General features: G+C 42.1%; 1 protein-coding gene across 1 annotated transcript; it reads left to right on the top strand.

The window, feature by feature from the left end:
• The first annotated feature begins 1,141 nt into the window (after nucleotides 1-1,141).
• slc6a4a (solute carrier family 6 member 4a) lies at nucleotides 1,142-16,881 on the top strand. The gene is made up of 14 exons (XM_079679637.1): nucleotides 1,142-1,388; nucleotides 3,399-4,266; nucleotides 5,912-6,046; nucleotides 6,547-6,769; nucleotides 8,525-8,663; nucleotides 8,932-9,066; nucleotides 9,168-9,271; nucleotides 9,560-9,687; nucleotides 9,843-9,955; nucleotides 11,094-11,225; nucleotides 11,618-11,717; nucleotides 11,975-12,075; nucleotides 12,253-12,420; nucleotides 14,999-16,881. Exons 2-14 carry the CDS (start codon nucleotides 3,810-3,812, stop codon nucleotides 15,071-15,073), a joined length of 2,010 nt encoding a protein of 669 aa, XP_079535763.1. The 5' UTR covers nucleotides 1,142-1,388; nucleotides 3,399-3,809; the 3' UTR covers nucleotides 15,074-16,881.
• Nucleotides 16,882-17,170: the final 289 nt, after the last annotated feature.

Raw genomic sequence — 17,170 nt, 5'->3', positions numbered from 1 at the left:
CAAACTACCATAGAGGGTTGCTCTTACTTAAGTAATTACACATGTAGTTTATGCAGCGCAGGTATGCGTGACAAACTGTTTGCATGTTTGTGCTTGTGTCTCTCTGGACGTCTGCCTGCCTGTGCACATGATGTATAACATGAAGTCAAAATAAAACACAGACACAAAGATTACTTTTACATTTAAACATTTTATTTCTCGAGTTTATTCAGAACTTTAAAGTTTGTCTGTTCAATGCAACAATTTGCCGTCTGATCAGTATACGAAACACCAACTCAGAACTTTAATAAAAGCAGACTGTGTGCCTAAATGACAACAACAACCTGGGGAAGTATACAAAGTTTAGAAAGCAAGGTCAGTCTGCTCCGGGAGCTTCTCAGCATTACTACAGCCTCGCACTGAGTGCAGAAAGAAAGATGATTCAGGGACTCACACACTTGACCTTGCAACAACACCAGCCGAAAGCTACATTTTCTAATGCAGCGTGTAAAGTATGTTCAGTGGAGATAAACTTTTATTATTAAAGCTCAATAACAAAAACAACCAGAAGTCTGCTTGTAACTTGATTTAAAAAAAAAAAAAAGCACATCAACAACTTACAAGCAGACTGCTGGTTTTGTCAAATAATGCTCACGTTTCAAGCATTATTTGACATATAAATCATCTCAATTGAGCATGTTTTGCTGAGGTAGAACAGGACTCAGAAATTACGGGTAACTGGTCAAAGCAGTAAAAGTCTAATCTCTCCGCAGCAGGTGTGTGTGATGACACAAGGGGAGACAAATGGAGGGAGGGGACCAAAGATTTGACTGATGAGAGAAATGTAAAAGCATAATGAGCTAAGGAGGGAAATGGAAGAGGAGGGAGTGTGAGAACTCAAGCAGGGCTTTGCCTGTGTGTGTGTGTGTGTGTGTGTGTGTGTGTGTGTGTGTGTGTGTGTGTGTGTGTGTGTGTGTGTGTGTGTGTGTGTGTGTGTGTGTGTGTGTGTGTGTGTGTGTGTGTGTGTGTGTGTGTGTGTGTGTGTGTGTGTGTGTGTGTGTGTGTGTGTGTGTGTGTGTGTGTGCGATTGCATAATGTCTCTCCAGTATCTTCTCTCTGAACGAATGCACACATGCATCCATCTCTGCATATGTCTGTGCGTCTCTGAACGCAGCATGTGTGTAAGTGTGTGTGGTTACAAGTCAGGGAGAGAGGGACAACAAGGGAGGGAGAGAGAGAGGGAGAATGAGAGAGGTTTGAGAGCTCAATGGGCAAACACTGTGTCCTGATGTGCTAGTGCATGCAACACCACGGGATTCTTTGAAGTTTGGGTAGAAGTTGCTGCTGCTGCTGCTGAGTGTCTTACAGCTGCCTCAGGTTCTACTCGTCCTCATTTACCATCTCTCAAGGTAATGTATGTGAAGCATGGGAGTTGGGATAAAAACCTAATGGTGTCTTCATTTTGCTTTTTTTGTATTTACTTCAAAATTGTCCGCCTGGAGACGATTTATTTGAAGATTAAATAGAGTTTACTAAGATATGAGATGGCTCAAAAGCGTCTACCTTTTTTAATTTGGTTTGTTTCTTTATCAGTCATTGGTATTTTTCTCACGGTCCTATTTCAGTTTATCTGTGTTTGAATCTGGATGTTATCGTATACGCAGCTTATTCTTTATTAAAGTCTTCTTGGTTGAACGCTAAAGGATCATGATTTTGTTATATTACTAGTGGCTTTAATCTTTCCACCACAGTATCATTTTGTAATTTTGTTGTGTTTTCTTAGATCCCCTAGATAACAAGGGAAAAAACATTTTTCAAACTTAATTGGAGTGTTACTTCTTCACTCAGTGTTTTCAGACTTTGATAAAGTGTTTCTGCGGGTCAGATCTGTTCACTATCGTTTGTTATTCTCTACCTTCTATTGAAAGGTTTGACAGCTGATACGTTGAGGGCTTTGTGAATGATTGTAAGTGAAAAACTTATAATCATTCAAGTTCGTTTTTAACAGTAATGTGTGTTAAAGTGATTACATTTGCAATGTCTCCCTACGTTTCCTTAAAGATTCCACCTTTTGAGTAGAGATTGTCACAGCCTGTCATTGTCGGTCAAGTTTAATATCAAATAGGTTTTGTCAGCCAGGAGGAGCGTACTTGGTTTTAATCAGTCTTTGTACAGTAGATTTAAATTCAGTAATTGTTGTAATGAATAACTTCCTCTCATCGGGAAATAAGAGTACAAGTGTGTGAGGAGAGAGGCTCTTGGTTGCTGCGTATTCAGATGTTAGTGTTGAGTGAATGTTGTGCCGGACACTCGTTCTTAATTAAGATAATGGCGTTCCGTTTAAATGATGTCTACCTACATTCAGGCATTCGTTAGTAACTGAGCTAACACTGTAAACTAAATCACTCTTAAACTAAATAGCTCTCAGTTTGACCCATTACTCACATGACAAATTTAGAGTCTATTTTGAGCATGTGTGAACTTTGTACTGAAAAAGGAATTTCTTAAGTGTGGTTTGTTTTTGTTAAATTAAAGGTAATTGTGTCCATGCCTAGCTGTTCTTACAAAAATGAGAACCAAAGTCAAGATGAAAAACTAAAAATGTTTGAAAAAATCATTTAGTCATTCTAATTGATCATTTAATTAAGAAACAGAGTTAAATATACTGCATTTATCTTTATATATTTTACACATATACACAATTGTGTCACTTAAGACACATAAAATAAGATGTGTGCTTGAAATAGCATCCATGTCTAATTGTAGGCATACTTATTACAAATCAGTCAAACATTTGCATTTTAGATATTCTTGTTTTAATGTATTATATAAATGTTTTATGATAGCTTTCAAGCCTTGAGGTAAAATTATAAATATTTATTATGTATAATAATCTGTTGTCCACTTAGAGCATTTTGCAGGGACAACCTGTTGAGCAAAAACTTTTATATGTGACTAATGTCAGATATTTTTGCTCTAATCATTTATATTGCTTTTGGTAACAACAACAAAAAAATAAAATATAACTTCTTCTTTTCTTACTTTTAAGATTTTCTCATGTGTTTTTTGCCTTCCTGCCGGTGCTTGTGTTTATAATGTGTGTATAGCCTTAAGTATTCCAGCTTTGATGAGATAAGCATGGAAACAGGTTATGCAGCTGAGTCAGCATGAAACTAGAAACTTAGAAAGAAAAAATAAGAAAATCAGCACGTCTCAGCACAATCAACTCGATTTACACCATTATTTTTTAGGACATTCAAATATATTCCCATCTCTCACTTTACCTAAATAAACGGGCGGTAAATCTGGATACTGTATGTTATCGTCAAATCTCAGACTCATTCTATAGTAAAGTTAATGTGAGCTGATTACCTTTTTCTTCATGTGACTTATATGTGTCTTTTCCCTGTGTGTCACAGTTTGCCCCATCACTGAGTGTCTCAGAGGACGAGCAGTTTGTGGAGAAGATCCAAGACTCTTGTCACTTCTCTGCTGTCCACATCCTGTTCAAACACATCTCTCCTCTCGTGTCCGTCCTGGTATTCTTTCTTGCTCAACAGACTCATTTCAGTTCTCTCCCACACGCGTAACTCCCCCAATCTGGCCCCATTCTCTTCATTCTTAGTGTATATTTGAGCTGTTTTCTTTACCTGCCCTTTCACAATCCTGCTAATTTAGTCACCACAGCATCCCTGCACCATTCCCTCGCCCTCCTCACCCCTCTGTTCCCCTGATGGGCGCCACATCAGACAGCAGCGCAACATTCCCTTCATCGTCACTGAGAACCTCCCTCCACCCCTAACCGCCTCGCCATAACCACCACAACCCAAATGGAGAAACAAGACATGATGCTGACGAACATGTTGAATATGGACAAAGGGGAGAAAGGGAGAGTGGAGGGGCCGGGGGATGAAGAGGAGGGGACACAGCAGGAGAATGGCAGACTGACGTTGGCTGACGGTCTCTCAGAGAAAGGAACCAAGAGTTTGAGCTCCGGTTCTGGACAGCAGGTGTCCAATGGCTTCGATACATCCACGCCTCAGAGCCCCAAAGAGGGGCCGGGGGGCGCAGCCTGCTCCGGGGGGACGGCCTCCGCGCCTGGGTCAGGCCCCGGGGCCACGGTGCCGCCGGGGGGCCTCAGGAATCTGGTGGTCCAACAGACCAGCTTGGAGAGGCCCAGAGAAACCTGGAGCAAGAAGATGGACTTCCTGCTCTCTGTGATCGGCTACGCTGTGGACCTGGGGAACGTCTGGCGCTTCCCTTACATCTGCTACCAAAACGGAGGAGGTGAGGAGGCAAAAGATGTTTGACATTGGACAGGGAAGATAAGGAGAGGGGTGGAGATTAGGGGAACTTGGCTTGAGTAAACACACCTTTAAGGTTTAGAAAGAACAGAAGCATTCCTGCTTGATATACCATGTAAAAATAAGATACAGTATGTAGCAGATTAAGTAAGTCCATTTTCTAAAGTAAGTTTTACCATCATTAAAGATGGAGGAAGACGCAGACTATATCTGTTGTGATACGATACGATAAACTGTATTGCCTTCGTAAGGAAACATTTTTTCGACTCTTTCCTGCAGTTCCACAAAAGATACAAAATCATAAATACTACGTAGTGCACGATAAAAGACTAGCATTGTCCCACGTGACTAATGTACATATACACATCGTATATACAGACAACATACTGATGATAGCGACCTATTGCAGGAATAAGTGTCGGACCCTGAATCTCCTACCATAACTAATGAGCTGGAACTCCATGTTTTTTGCTCATAAATGTTTTTGCGGGATTACTTTTTTTTTTTAACCCTCTTAATGTAGAATACCAGGTGAGCCATCTTAGAACATTCTCATTTTCTCTAAAACAAACGGCTGAAGAAAAAGGGTGTAGACCTATAAGAAGTGCTGCAGTTACCCTAGTTGTTTATGAGAAGCGCTTGATTCAGCTCATCTTGCACAATCTAAGGCACAAAGAGGTAAGCTTACGTTCCTCACAAAGCCTGTGTGGTCCGCCTGAGCTCTGTGACTACACAATCCTCACTTTGTAGAAAACAGGGCCTACCTTTCCACTTTTATTGAATATGAAATAATAAAATCTTTGCAATTTCCTGTGCTGTGTGTGTGTTTCACGGAGCGAGGTAGAGATGGCGACTGGGAGACACTTGATAGAGGCAACAGTATTAATTGTGGTTTTTATGAGAACGCCTTCACTGCCTTTCTCCATGCTTAATAACCTGTCTCCTAGGCAGCTTCTCAATCAACCCTTATCTTTGCTCTGCTTTGACACACACCGCCCCGCATAAACACTTGCACACATGCACATTCAAATAAGTTGATAATCAGATAGAAAGAAAGAAAGAAAGAAAGAAAGAAAGAGATGTGTTATCAAACTCTGCACGTTAGGTTGTGGAGTTCACAGATGTCCCTGCCATCCTGCTGCTTTTCAGTGTGTGGCCTTCCTCTTCTCTCTCCATCATGTGTATACTTTCCTCTGTTAGCAGCCAGCATTGCACTAGTCCTAATTTGTCATCATAGAATTTAAACAAAACGACCCTCTTACTGTGTCTTTCCACATCAAATGAAATGGAGAGTTATGAAACTGGGCAAGCACACATTGCAGATTTTGAATGACCACGGTTCAATATTTATTGTTTTTAACAGAGTGCTTTTTAATGTCATTGTAGATTGGGAGTTATTTAGAGGCCTAAGGAGATTACAGATGGAGTGTGAACCGCAAGTGTTTCTCCAGAGTGTGATAGACTTTTAACTGTTCATCCATAACTCTTTATTTCTTCCCATTATTTCCCTCTGACTTTCCCGAATGTTTTCTTTATTTCTGTTCTCCCTCCTACCCCTGTTTCCAACCCTTAATCTCCTGCTCTAATCCCCAATGCTTTCCATTTCTTGCCTCCCCTCCCCCCCCCAGGTGCCTTTTTGCTGCCCTACCTGTTAATGGCGATATTTGGAGGCGTCCCTCTCTTCTACATGGAGCTGGCTCTCGGCCAGTTCCACCGCAGCGGCTGCATCTCCATCTGGAAACACATCTGCCCCATCTTCAAAGGTAACAGTAGGAGAGGAGAGAAAAACAGAACAGTTAGAGAAACGAGTTAAAAGCAATAGCTTGGATTGAAAGGGAGGAGAGTAGCTCCTACAAACGGGAAAATTGGCAGTAGGAGAACAAAAAAAGGGAAAAGGTCCAGCCGTCAGAGCCTGAGAGACGGTTCATTTAACCTCCTCCACCCCGTCAGTACAGTTCCCTTGAAGAGCATCCCCAGTCCCTTGTACATCTAATAAAGCAGACTCTCTGTTATGGTAATTGTCACATTTCCATGCCAAATGCCAGATGCTCAGAAATGTGATAGTATGTTGGTTGTTGTTGTTGTTCAGAAATGTCACCCACTCACCCAGTAGCAACTTGAATTAGCTTGGAAACACCACTGATGTCTCCTGAAGGAGTGAATGGCTGGTGCCACACGAGACACGTTATCCTATATGTCTTCTAAATAAACATAAATGGGGATTTTATAATAAAGATTTTCAATTTTTCTTCCACTCTCACAGGGATCGGCTTTGCCATCTGCATCATCGCCCTCTACGTCGCTTTCTACTACAACACCATCATGGCCTGGGCTCTGTACTATCTGCTGTCGTCGTTTCGGCCCACCCTGCCGTGGACCACCTGCTCCAACAGCTGGAACACAGCCAACTGCAACCGCTACATGTCCACGGACCACAATGTGTCCTGGTCCAACTCCTCCACCTCCCCTGCAGAGGAGTTCTATACGTAAGTACATGTAAGTCGGATGTAGATGCGTAGGGGGTGAGTTACGCAGGAGGGAGACGTCGAGGGAGAGAGGGACGACGACTTCCAGAGAGAGATTACCGGCTCTGGTTCTGGTGTTTAGGTGCACTGGCAGATTAACCACCATCCCTCTATTTAAAATGTTCACTTGCCTAATTGGCTACCATCATTTCGTAATAAGAAACACTGATCTCATCTAAGATTGTTAGAAGTACAGGAAACATCAGTAACATACTCTGTGAAGAACAAGCTTTATTTGATAGAGTTTGGCGTTGACTCTGTCTATTAGATTTATGGGGGGAGAGCTCTATAAATAGCAGTCAATTTGATCTCCTCCCAGGGTAGAGAGGGCCTTGACACAGGTGGGGGAGTGAAGCAGAGAAGCTGCATACACTCACATGACAGCAAAGATATAAAACAGATAAAGTGGTTTAGATATCAGCTGAGATGATCATTGGATGATACGAAAGCCTGCAAACGAATCCCAGTGAAATCATTGGAGGATAATCGAGAGGTGGAGCGTCAGTGTCAAGGTGAAATATAACGATGCTTGTCTTACTGCTTTAATGTGTAACAGTTAACAAATATATACATTCAAAAGTAATACGTGCAGTTTTAGTAAGAACACAGTTGTGACACAAACATGTTTTTTTTTAAAGTTGTCCTTTTCCCTATTGTTGACTAAGAAACAATTTGTGCTCAAGATTTTACAACAAACCAGATCGTACTAGCCTTTCAGCTAAAAATAAATGTAAAGTGATTATTTCTATCACTCTAAGCGTTATTACTTCTTCAGCATGCTGTTTCCACAGTAACTTAAATCTCTCCCCCCCCACTCAAGTTACTTATTTATTCGACTGTAAATTAAAACCTTAGCTGTGTCTTCCTGGCTCGGTCTTATCAGCTTCCCGCTCAGCCGTGTCTGCGTCGGACCGCTGGGACAGATTGAGAGTTTATACGCAGTCGACTTTTCCTAATACAGGTTTTAAAGTAACAAATTCCGCAAGTCAGTCTGGCGCCAGAATTTCCTGTTTTCGACATAAATCACGTCTCTGTTTTATCGTGCGAGCTCTGTGTGCTTAACCTGTGACCGGATGTTAACCTCGCTGCTCGTTTCTGCCTCCTTCTTTTCTGCCTCCTTCTTTTCTGCCTGCTAATTCTTTTTTCACTTGGGCTTGTGTAAACTGCTATGAAGTCAGTCAAGGCTCTCGCGCACAGCGTTTATTGAGACTCCTTACGGTTTCCCTGAGGTCAACTTACATTACGACTCATTTCATCTGCAAGTGTCATGTACTGTATGTGTGTGTATTCGTCTGGGCATTAGCATCCTCATATTCAATATTGTTGATTTAATACCCGGCCTATATTATCCCTTTCTGTCCTGTTGTTGACACCCTGCCCTTCAAAACACCTATATTCATCTCCTCTTCTTTTTTCTTGCTGATCCATCTCCGTCCTTCCGTGCATTATCTCTTTCCAAATGTCCCAACATCTAGTGACCCTATCTTTGTTTTTCTTCCTCTGTCTAATCTTCTCTGTTATTATTCTACACCTTCTCATCTTTGTCCTTCCCCTACTTTCTTCCATCTCTCCGTGTTTTTTTTAATGCCTCCCTCTTTCTCCTGCCGTCTCCTCTCATGTCGTCTCACTGTATATTGAAATTGTCTTGTCTCCCCCTCTTCGTCCTCACGTCTCAATCCCAACATCCCCCCCCCCTGCCTTGTTCCCCCCCTCCAGTCGCCAGGTGCTGCAGGTCCACCGCTCCGAAGGTCTGCACCACCTGGGCTCTGTCAGCTGGCAGCTGGCCCTCTGCCTGCTCTTCATCTTCACCATCGTCTACTTCAGCATCTGGAAAGGAGTCAAGACGTCTGGAAAGGTAACCGAAGGGGCGCCTGCCTGGCTAATGGGGGTGTCAGTTAGACTGGATGGATGGATGGATTGATGGAGCCAGAGATGCAGAGAAAAAGATGTTTGTTCTTCTATCATCTCTTAACTCACCCAGTATCATTCATCATCATGGGTAGGGAAGTTAGTTAGATAGACAGGCAACAAGCTATGAGTATGATCTACGCTGCTACGACTAGACATAGAGTACACGTTTACAGACAGAAAAGTGAATAGTATTTCCTCCTTTCCTGCATCAGGTAGTTTGGGTGACTGCTACTTTTCCATACCTGGTCCTCCTGGTGCTGCTCGTCCGTGGGGCCACTCTGCCCGGGGCCTGGAGGGGCGTGGTCTTCTATCTCAAACCCGATTGGCAGAAACTGCTTAGCACAACAGTAAGTCAGTCGTTGCGGTCTAGCAAGGCTGTATTTGAAACGTTTGTGTTTCTATTACATTTGTACAAACTAACATTGTTGAACCTTTCACAATCTGTCAGGTGTGGATTGATGCCGCGGCTCAGATTTTCTTCTCACTGGGTCCGGGGTTTGGCGTGCTCCTTGCTTTTGCCAGCTACAACCCATTTCACAACAACTGCTACAAGTGAGAACATCTCATGAAAACAAATGTCTTTTATATTTCACAATATAATGAAACATATCTGTGTATCAAGCAAAATCCTCATCCCTATATTACAGCTCTACAGACATCCTTTAAATATAATTATCAGAGACACATTTCCAGAAACATGCATCTATACAGGTGGATCAATAACATTCCTGTATCACAAATGTTCCCGATGTCTATACAACTAAAAAGAGGCTCAAAGAATAAGTATTAACGACGCTGTCCCGATCTCAAATTCTTGCCCTTAATATTTGTCCTTCTCAGAGATGCCTTGATCACCAGCTCTGTGAACTGTCTGACCAGCTTCCTGTCCGGCTTCGTCATCTTCACCGTGTTGGGCTACATGGCTGAGATGAGGCAGCAGGATGTGGGGAGTGTGGCCAAGAATGCTGGTAGGTACAAATGGGATGAATAAGTAACCTAGATTGAATTGTATCTAGGACAAGCTTTGACTTCTCATATCACTAAAGCAGAATGATGCACACATTGGAAAACAATGCAGCTGTAAGGATGAATACGATTCCCTTTTCCTTGCCCTCTGTTCCAGGTCCCAGTCTGCTATTCATCATTTACGCAGAAGCCATAGCAAACATGCCTGCTGCTACGTTCTTCTCCATCATCTTCTTCCTCATGATCATTATGTTGGGTCTGGACAGCACGGTTAGTTTGATCATTACTCATGTCAACGCAAAACTAAGACACTCAAGTCAAATGTTTTGTGTTTCATCACCCTCTTTCCTTTCTACCTGATTCTTTAGTTGCCCGGCTCTTGTGTGTTCTCTCAGACCTACAAACAGACGCTTCATATTTGCCTTGTCATACGGGTTAATGCCTCGTTCTGTTTGACTTGTGTTTACCCGTTGCAGCCGTTGCTCCATAAAGGTTTTGAGTATTATTTGTCCTCTGTGTTGGATGTTGGATAACAGTCAGTGGAAACAATGCAATAGGACTTTCATATCGCTGCTGTGTGGCGATCTTGTCTCCGTAAGCCTGTGTTTATCTGAGGCAGCCAGCTGGAGAGACCCGCGCTGCTATCACCTCCTGATAATCAGGCTGGAATCAGCATCCAGGTTGCTATGCTCCTCCATTTTATGACTGAGGATATTACCGCACGATGTGGAGCTGTACGTGGATTCATGTCAGATAGGAGTTTTTTCTTTGACTTCACTGTGTGAATAATAGGGTACACAATGCATCTTGAACATTTGTCATCAGTGTGCTGTGGATTGCCCAAAGAGTGCCATACTCGTACTGGATTCATTACTTACTTGTTGTTTTTAAATCAATGCATGGACTGGCACCACATTACCTGTCTGAGTTGTTGCACCCCCATGCTCCAGCTAGAGCATTGCGCTCAGCTCAGCAAAATATGTTGGTGGTTCCTCGGTGCAGGAAAAAACCCCGAGGTGACCGGGAACTTTTTAAATCTCAGCTAAAAACTCACCCCTTTGCCCTGGCGTTTAATACGAGATGAACATTACATTTTTACATTTGCATGTGTTTTTATATGTTTCTAGTTATTGAGCTTTTTATCATGTTCTAATTATTGTACTCCCATTGTGTTATTTTATGTTGTAGTTATTGCCTGTACAGCACTTTGGTCAACTGAGGTTGTTTTAAAATGTGCTATATACATAAATAAAGATTTAACAGATCAAACAGCTGATTAGTAACAAATAATATTTAGATACAGTAAAATGTATCTAGATACTTATTTGCTCAATTGTTCATCCTCCTCTGAGTTTTCCTCTTGCTCATTTCCGTCTTCCTCCACTCCTTGCTGTACTCCTCTCTGCAGTTTGCGGGGTTGGAGGGGGTGATCACGGCGATGATCGATGAGTTCCCGCAGCTCCTGTCTAAGAGACGAGAGTGGTTTGTCCTCGGCCTGGTGTGCGTCTGCTTCCTCGGGGCCCTCTCCACACTCACATATGTAAGTGAAATGACCACATCACACACAAACCACTTTCAAAATGTCACCTAATAAGCATCGAACAAATCTATCATAAATAAAACAGCTGTGTTTTGATAATCAAATTATACTGAATAATTAAAACATTAATTCAAGACTTTATGTAATGCCCGTCATTTCTCACACCCTCCCTTTCCATTAAAATATGTTATATAGACCAATAAACTAGCTTATATTGATCAAAGTTATCTAATTGTTACTGCTGTATTTTAAATAATGGACTGTAGTAGTCAGATTAAAGCAGTGGCTGAGCATAACTAAATTAATCTAGAAGCCTACATAACATCCCCTAATCATTTGTGAATAGCTTGACATAAGTTCATCCCTCTCTCTGTTCTCTCCTGCTGCCTCAGGGTGGAGCGTATGTGGTGAAGCTGTTTGAGGAGTACGCTACGGGCCCCGCCGTCATCACCGTGGTGCTGCTCGAAGTCATCGCCGTCTCCTGGTTCTACGGCAAGCCTGTGTGATTGTAGCAATGATGGGGTGGAGTTGCGACCTTATTGTGAATGACTGCATGAGTTAGTTGGATCGTGTGACACAATACTATGTTGCAGTTTATTTTTAATCACACATTGAGAGTGTTGTTGCAGATTTATTACGTTACTATAATCTTACCTCTGGGTCTTTTTAGTGTCTGCTTAGTTTCGGTCACATAAAAGATGCCCTCCTGATTGTTGTGACTTTGTATTGACTCTGTGTTTGTGTTCCAGGTACCAACCGTTTCTGTAATGACATCCATCTCATGCTTGGATTCTACCCGGGTTGTTTCTGGAGGATCTGCTGGGTGGCCATCTGCCCCTGCTTCCTGGTGGTGAGGCCCGTTTACAGTACTTACACATATATGTACAAACTCAGAAGGCCGCTGAGTTGAGTAAATGCCTAGAGGAGCAATTTGAATACTTATAAGCTTATATTATAGTTTCTCATATTTAATCTTTTAATGTTTAATCCTTGTTATATCTGCTTGTGTTCCCGTTCCTGTGTGCAGTTCATCATCATTAGTTTCCTGGCCTTCCCTCCAGAGGTCAGGTTGTTCGACTACCACTTCCCTCCATGGACCACTGTCCTGGGCTACTGCATCGGGGTCTCTTCATTCATCTGTGTGCCTGCTTATATGGTCTTCTACTTGCTCAATGCCAAGGGAACATTCAAAGAGGTACGGCATTTCCTTTCTTTCTCATTCACATTTGAAGTGTATCTTCCCTATGTCTCCCCTCGTTCACATTGCTCTGTCCTTATCCCCACACGATCTTTCGCTCTCTTACTGACACCTCACCAACAACAGTTCCACATTTCCTTTCCTTTGAACGCACCGTCAGGCTTTACCCTCTGCAGTGAGCACATGATTTGGGATCAGGATCAAAGGATTGCTGAGGAGGCTGAGGCCAGAGATTAAAGCCAAGCCAAGAAACAATCCATTACAAATAAGAGTTTACACACACATGCATACATGTAGGGCATTACCTAATTACACAGACCAAACACTTACCTCTGACTCTTAGGCCCCGGCCGCACGAGGACGCATACGGCTAAACGCATACGGCTAAACGCATAGGATTAACGCAAACGCAATCGCAAAAAAGCTTCCGTCCACACGCAGAGTTCACCGGATAGTGTCTATCCACACGAGACAGCTCCGTTTAGCTCCAACCGCTGGAGAAGCTGCAGTACATACATATACTGCCTGTACGTGGCGCTGTAACTTCCTCCACAAAAGCAGAGAAGAAGCATGGTTGTCATGGTTGCCCTTCTGTTTATTCTCCGCGGTGGGGGCCGAGGGAACCGGGCAGAGTTTTTCGCCAGTCAACGTGTATTAAAGTTTTAATCTTGTGGACAAAATTATAAAAGTGCCGGTCAAAGGTCTTCTTTGTTATTTATTGAGCTTTAAAACAAATGAATAACAACTCTATATAATATAATAATATAATACATGGAGCCTCTCTTTTTCCTCCCTCTCGGTCAGTCAGTGTCTGTCTCATGCAGCAGCTGATCCAGTAATGAGTGACCCGACAGTAAAAATAAACATATTTATAACTAGTTTAGGCAGTTTGAGAGTTAATTAAAATAGCTAAGGGTGATGATCTGACTTGAAGTGTGTGTTTTGCTCCGTTCACCGCTGCATCACAGCGGGAGGAGCTGCAGGTGAGCAGAGCTGCGTGTCTCCGTCCTGTCAGATTAGACTTCACTCGCATTTATGTCCATATCGAGAGAAAGATAAATAATCTGAATTCAGTGTGCAGTTTACTTTGACGCGGGGGTGAGCAGCAGAAGTGGGGAGAGGCGGGGCAATTGCGTCATCATTATCAGAAAATGAACATATAGGGCGCACACACGGAGCCGTTGGACCCCCCCAGAGCGTTGCGTATGCCGTTCTATCCACCTTGGGACCCGTTATCGTTTCCGCAGTTGTTTACTGTCATATTCGGTCGTCCTCGTGTGGCCGAACGAACGGTCTACGGTGACACTAAACAGGAATGCAAACGACCGTTTTCGTCCTCGTGTGGCCGGAGCCTTACGTCACACATCGGCATTCAACACCTGTGCAAGCCTTCACGTAGCCAGTTTTGAACATAAAAGCAAATCTAAAACGGACCAGATGTGTGTCATTAACAGGGCTTTAACAACAGAGCACGGTGCATGGCAAAAATAAATAAGCATCATTAATACAAATGATCTTCAAAACCTATTCACGATACCGGTTTGACACTTAAATTATATTGTTTCACTTTGAGCAAGTAACCTTTATTATTGTTTATGTGATTCCCTAACTTAACTTTCAGGTGTGTACTTGCTCTATACATACCCGAGCTTGTAACATACATAATAAAGAACAATACAACATGTATTTGTTATAATCCTAATTAAAGTCTCATAGTCCCTTTGTTAGCGTTGACAGAAGGTAGGAGGACATCAAAGAGGCTTGTAGACAGACGTCCAGTATTGACACTGCCGCCAGGGCACACAATGCCACTGACACACACTGTCAACACACACTGTTAACACACAGGGGGCGTGTCTTTGTGTGCATGTGAGTGTGAAAGGACACTGTTAGTGTAACTCATGGGGACAGATGAGGCTACGGGAGGTCAAAATGTGTGAGTGGCTCTTCGTGGACTGGGTTTGTTTGTTTGGCATCTGCAATATTTGTTCACATTATCGTTGAATTATTTTAGATTTGGATACCATTCTTGCTCTGGTGTAATAGCTTGTGATCAATTCTGATGATCTGTTAAAGTCTTAGCTTAAAGGAAAAAGGACCAATATTCACTGGTTCGAGCTTCAATATGTGTGAATACTGTATTTGCCGGTTTCCTATGGCCAGGTTCTTCGGGTTTACTTGAACAAAACGAAACATTTAAAAATATGAGCTTTGGGAAATTGCAAGGGATATTTTCAATAGCTGTCTGATTCAGTGCCCACAGTCAATAATCAGGCTTGTTTGGACATTACATGGACTTTAACTAAAATAGTGCATACTGTACAAATCTGGTACGGATTGAATACACCTGTCCTCGTCAATCCTTATATATTTGATCTTATTTCAGAGGTATTCAAAAGGAATATGGCTCCTGTTTTCTAACACATCTGACACATATCAAATCAAAAGAAAATGCTGCAATAAAATCAGTGGCACAAACACATGTGGACCTGCCTTGTGGTTGATACGTTTCAGTTTCCAGTTAAAACATTGAATATCAGTTTAATCTTTGTCCGTCTTTTTCCTGTATCTGCAGCGTCTGTTAAAGAGCATCACTCCAGTGCCCAGCGGTGACCAATACAGAGACTACATAGTCACCAACGCAGTCTGACCAAACCTAGACCCATAGACGGGGCCACTCTCTCTACCCAGAGCGCCCTCTTCTGGACAAACTGCAAAACCACAGGACAAGGGGGCTACCTTTCACCGTCTTTGCCTCTTTTTCATAGATCTCCTACACTTCTCTTTAGCCATCTCACACCAGATCTAGAAGTAGTGATCATGGAGGCAGGCGGATCCAGGCTGCAGAAGTTTATTTAGTTTGGTTTATTATGCTGGTTCAGTTTTGAAGGAATACTCTGGTGTAAAAAAGCCCAGAGTTAGCTTCAGTATCCTCAGCATTCTCTCTCTATTTGTCCAGGTGTCACCGAAGTCAGAGTGACCGACCTTCCTTCAGGTTATACATCACACGTCATAACAAATATTTTATACACTTATATAAAGTATCATACGATATAACTGCAGATACTACACATTTGAAGAAGGCCAGATATTTACATTTCAATCTCTCAGCCTGTATGGTTGCATCCATGTCATGCTGTTACGTTATGCATTCTGATATGTAGCAAAATTCAGGTATCTGTTTCTGAAGCCAAATATATCTGATATCTGTTCTGTTCATATTTCTAAAGATGTTTCAATAACGTAGCCGTCTTTATGTTGTGTTTACTGTCAGCCTATGTTTATTTGGTGGCATCTTGGACGACTGATGGATTTGCAATGAGTTCCCTACACTGTGAAGCACTGTCTGGTAGTGACATGAGTGGGTGTGTGTATGTGTGTGTTTGAAAAAAGACTGTTATAATGTCCAGTGAAAAGAAACGGATCACTGGTAGGACCAACCAAGTGTATTTATTCTATAACTGCAATATAAAATGTGTATTTATTTTATAAAGTTGAATTCTGTCATTTTGACCTCCTACACTTCAGTATGACAACGTGACATGACACAGTGCTGATGGTTTAATCACACGGCACTCTGTTGTCATACTGCATAACTGTCAGTAATAGAAACCAAATGTGGATCGGAGCTAATAACATTATCAATGGCATAGTCTGAAAATCTCTTTACTTTCTACCAAAACAATAGTGTGTTTGTGTGTTCATGCACATGTGCCTATGTGTGTGTTTCTGGGAGTGTGTGTAGGAGCAGGAGTTAAAATATGGCGAGTACTGTACATCTACATGTGTATTTACTAGTCAGTCTGGTATTGGTGTTATCTGTGAATACCTGTCTCTCCATGGATGTGTGTGTGTGTGTGTGTGTGTGTGTGTGTGTGTGTGTGTGTGTGTGTGTGTGTGTGTGTGTGTGTGTGTGTGTGTGTGTGTGTGTGTGTGTGTGTGTGTGTATGTGTGTGTGTGTGTGTTTAGTTCATGTGTGGGTTTGAGTGTTGTGTGTGTGTGTGCACCTTAATTAGTGTGCTGGTGCACGTTTGAGTGGTTGCGCTAAAAGGATTAGAGGTGTTCAGCCCCTTTATGTGTGCATGCCGTACTGTGTGTATATACCGTACTTAAAGTGTGTGTGTGTGTGTGTGTGTGTGTGTGTGTGTGTGTGTGTGTGTGTGTGTGTGTGTGTGTGTGTGTGTGTGTGTGTGTGTGTGTGTGTGTGTGTGTGTGTGTGTGTGTGTGTGTGTGTGTGTGTGTGTGTGTGTGTGTGTGTGTGTAATGTGATCTCCTGTTGTCTTGTTAAATGCCAAAAATATCTTATGAAGGACGTAAACTCCTCTTGCCTCTCTCTCTCTCTCTCTCTCGTACCTCTCAAGCTTATGTAAGATCTATGTATGTCAATAAAAGACTGTATGAATAATACACCTGTATAGAATAAAGATATATAAATATATGGGAAATAATAATAAAGATATATGGAAATAAATAACCTCTGTCATCTTTTAGCTGCTTATTTGATGTGTCGGTCCTGTCCTGTACACAGTTTGACATACCAAAAATCTTCTCCTCCAATGAATGTAGAAGCTGACATATTTATTAACTCTTCTGATAAGATGAGAACACTCTGATCACACAAAATTATATTGCTTTAAAGATTGGTATCTAATGGCAGGGCTTTGGTTTAAATTAATTAATCATTTATTTTGTGAATAGAATTTATTTGTGTTTTAGATAATTACAGCTTACCAGGGAGAATTTGCTG

The sequence above is a fragment of the Notothenia rossii genome (assembly GCF_949606895.1).
Source record: "Notothenia rossii genome assembly, chromosome: 4".
Classification (NCBI taxonomy): domain Eukaryota; kingdom Metazoa; phylum Chordata; class Actinopteri; order Perciformes; family Nototheniidae; genus Notothenia; species Notothenia rossii.
Note: the sequence above shows the minus strand (reverse complement) of the source record. Positions and strands in the feature narration are given on the sequence as shown.

Bases quoted from the DNA above. Each gene is read 5' to 3' on its own strand.
- slc6a4a (XM_079679637.1), top strand. From the start codon at position 3,810: ATGGAGAAACAAGACATGATGCTGACGAACATGTTGAATATGGACAAA. The intron at 6,047-6,546 runs GTAACAGTAGGA...CCACTCTCACAG, and splicing joins CATCTGCCCCATCTTCAAAG to GGATCGGCTTTGCCATCTGC. The intron at 12,076-12,252 runs GTGAGGCCCGTT...TCCTGTGTGCAG, and splicing joins TCTGCCCCTGCTTCCTGGTG to TTCATCATCATTAGTTTCCT.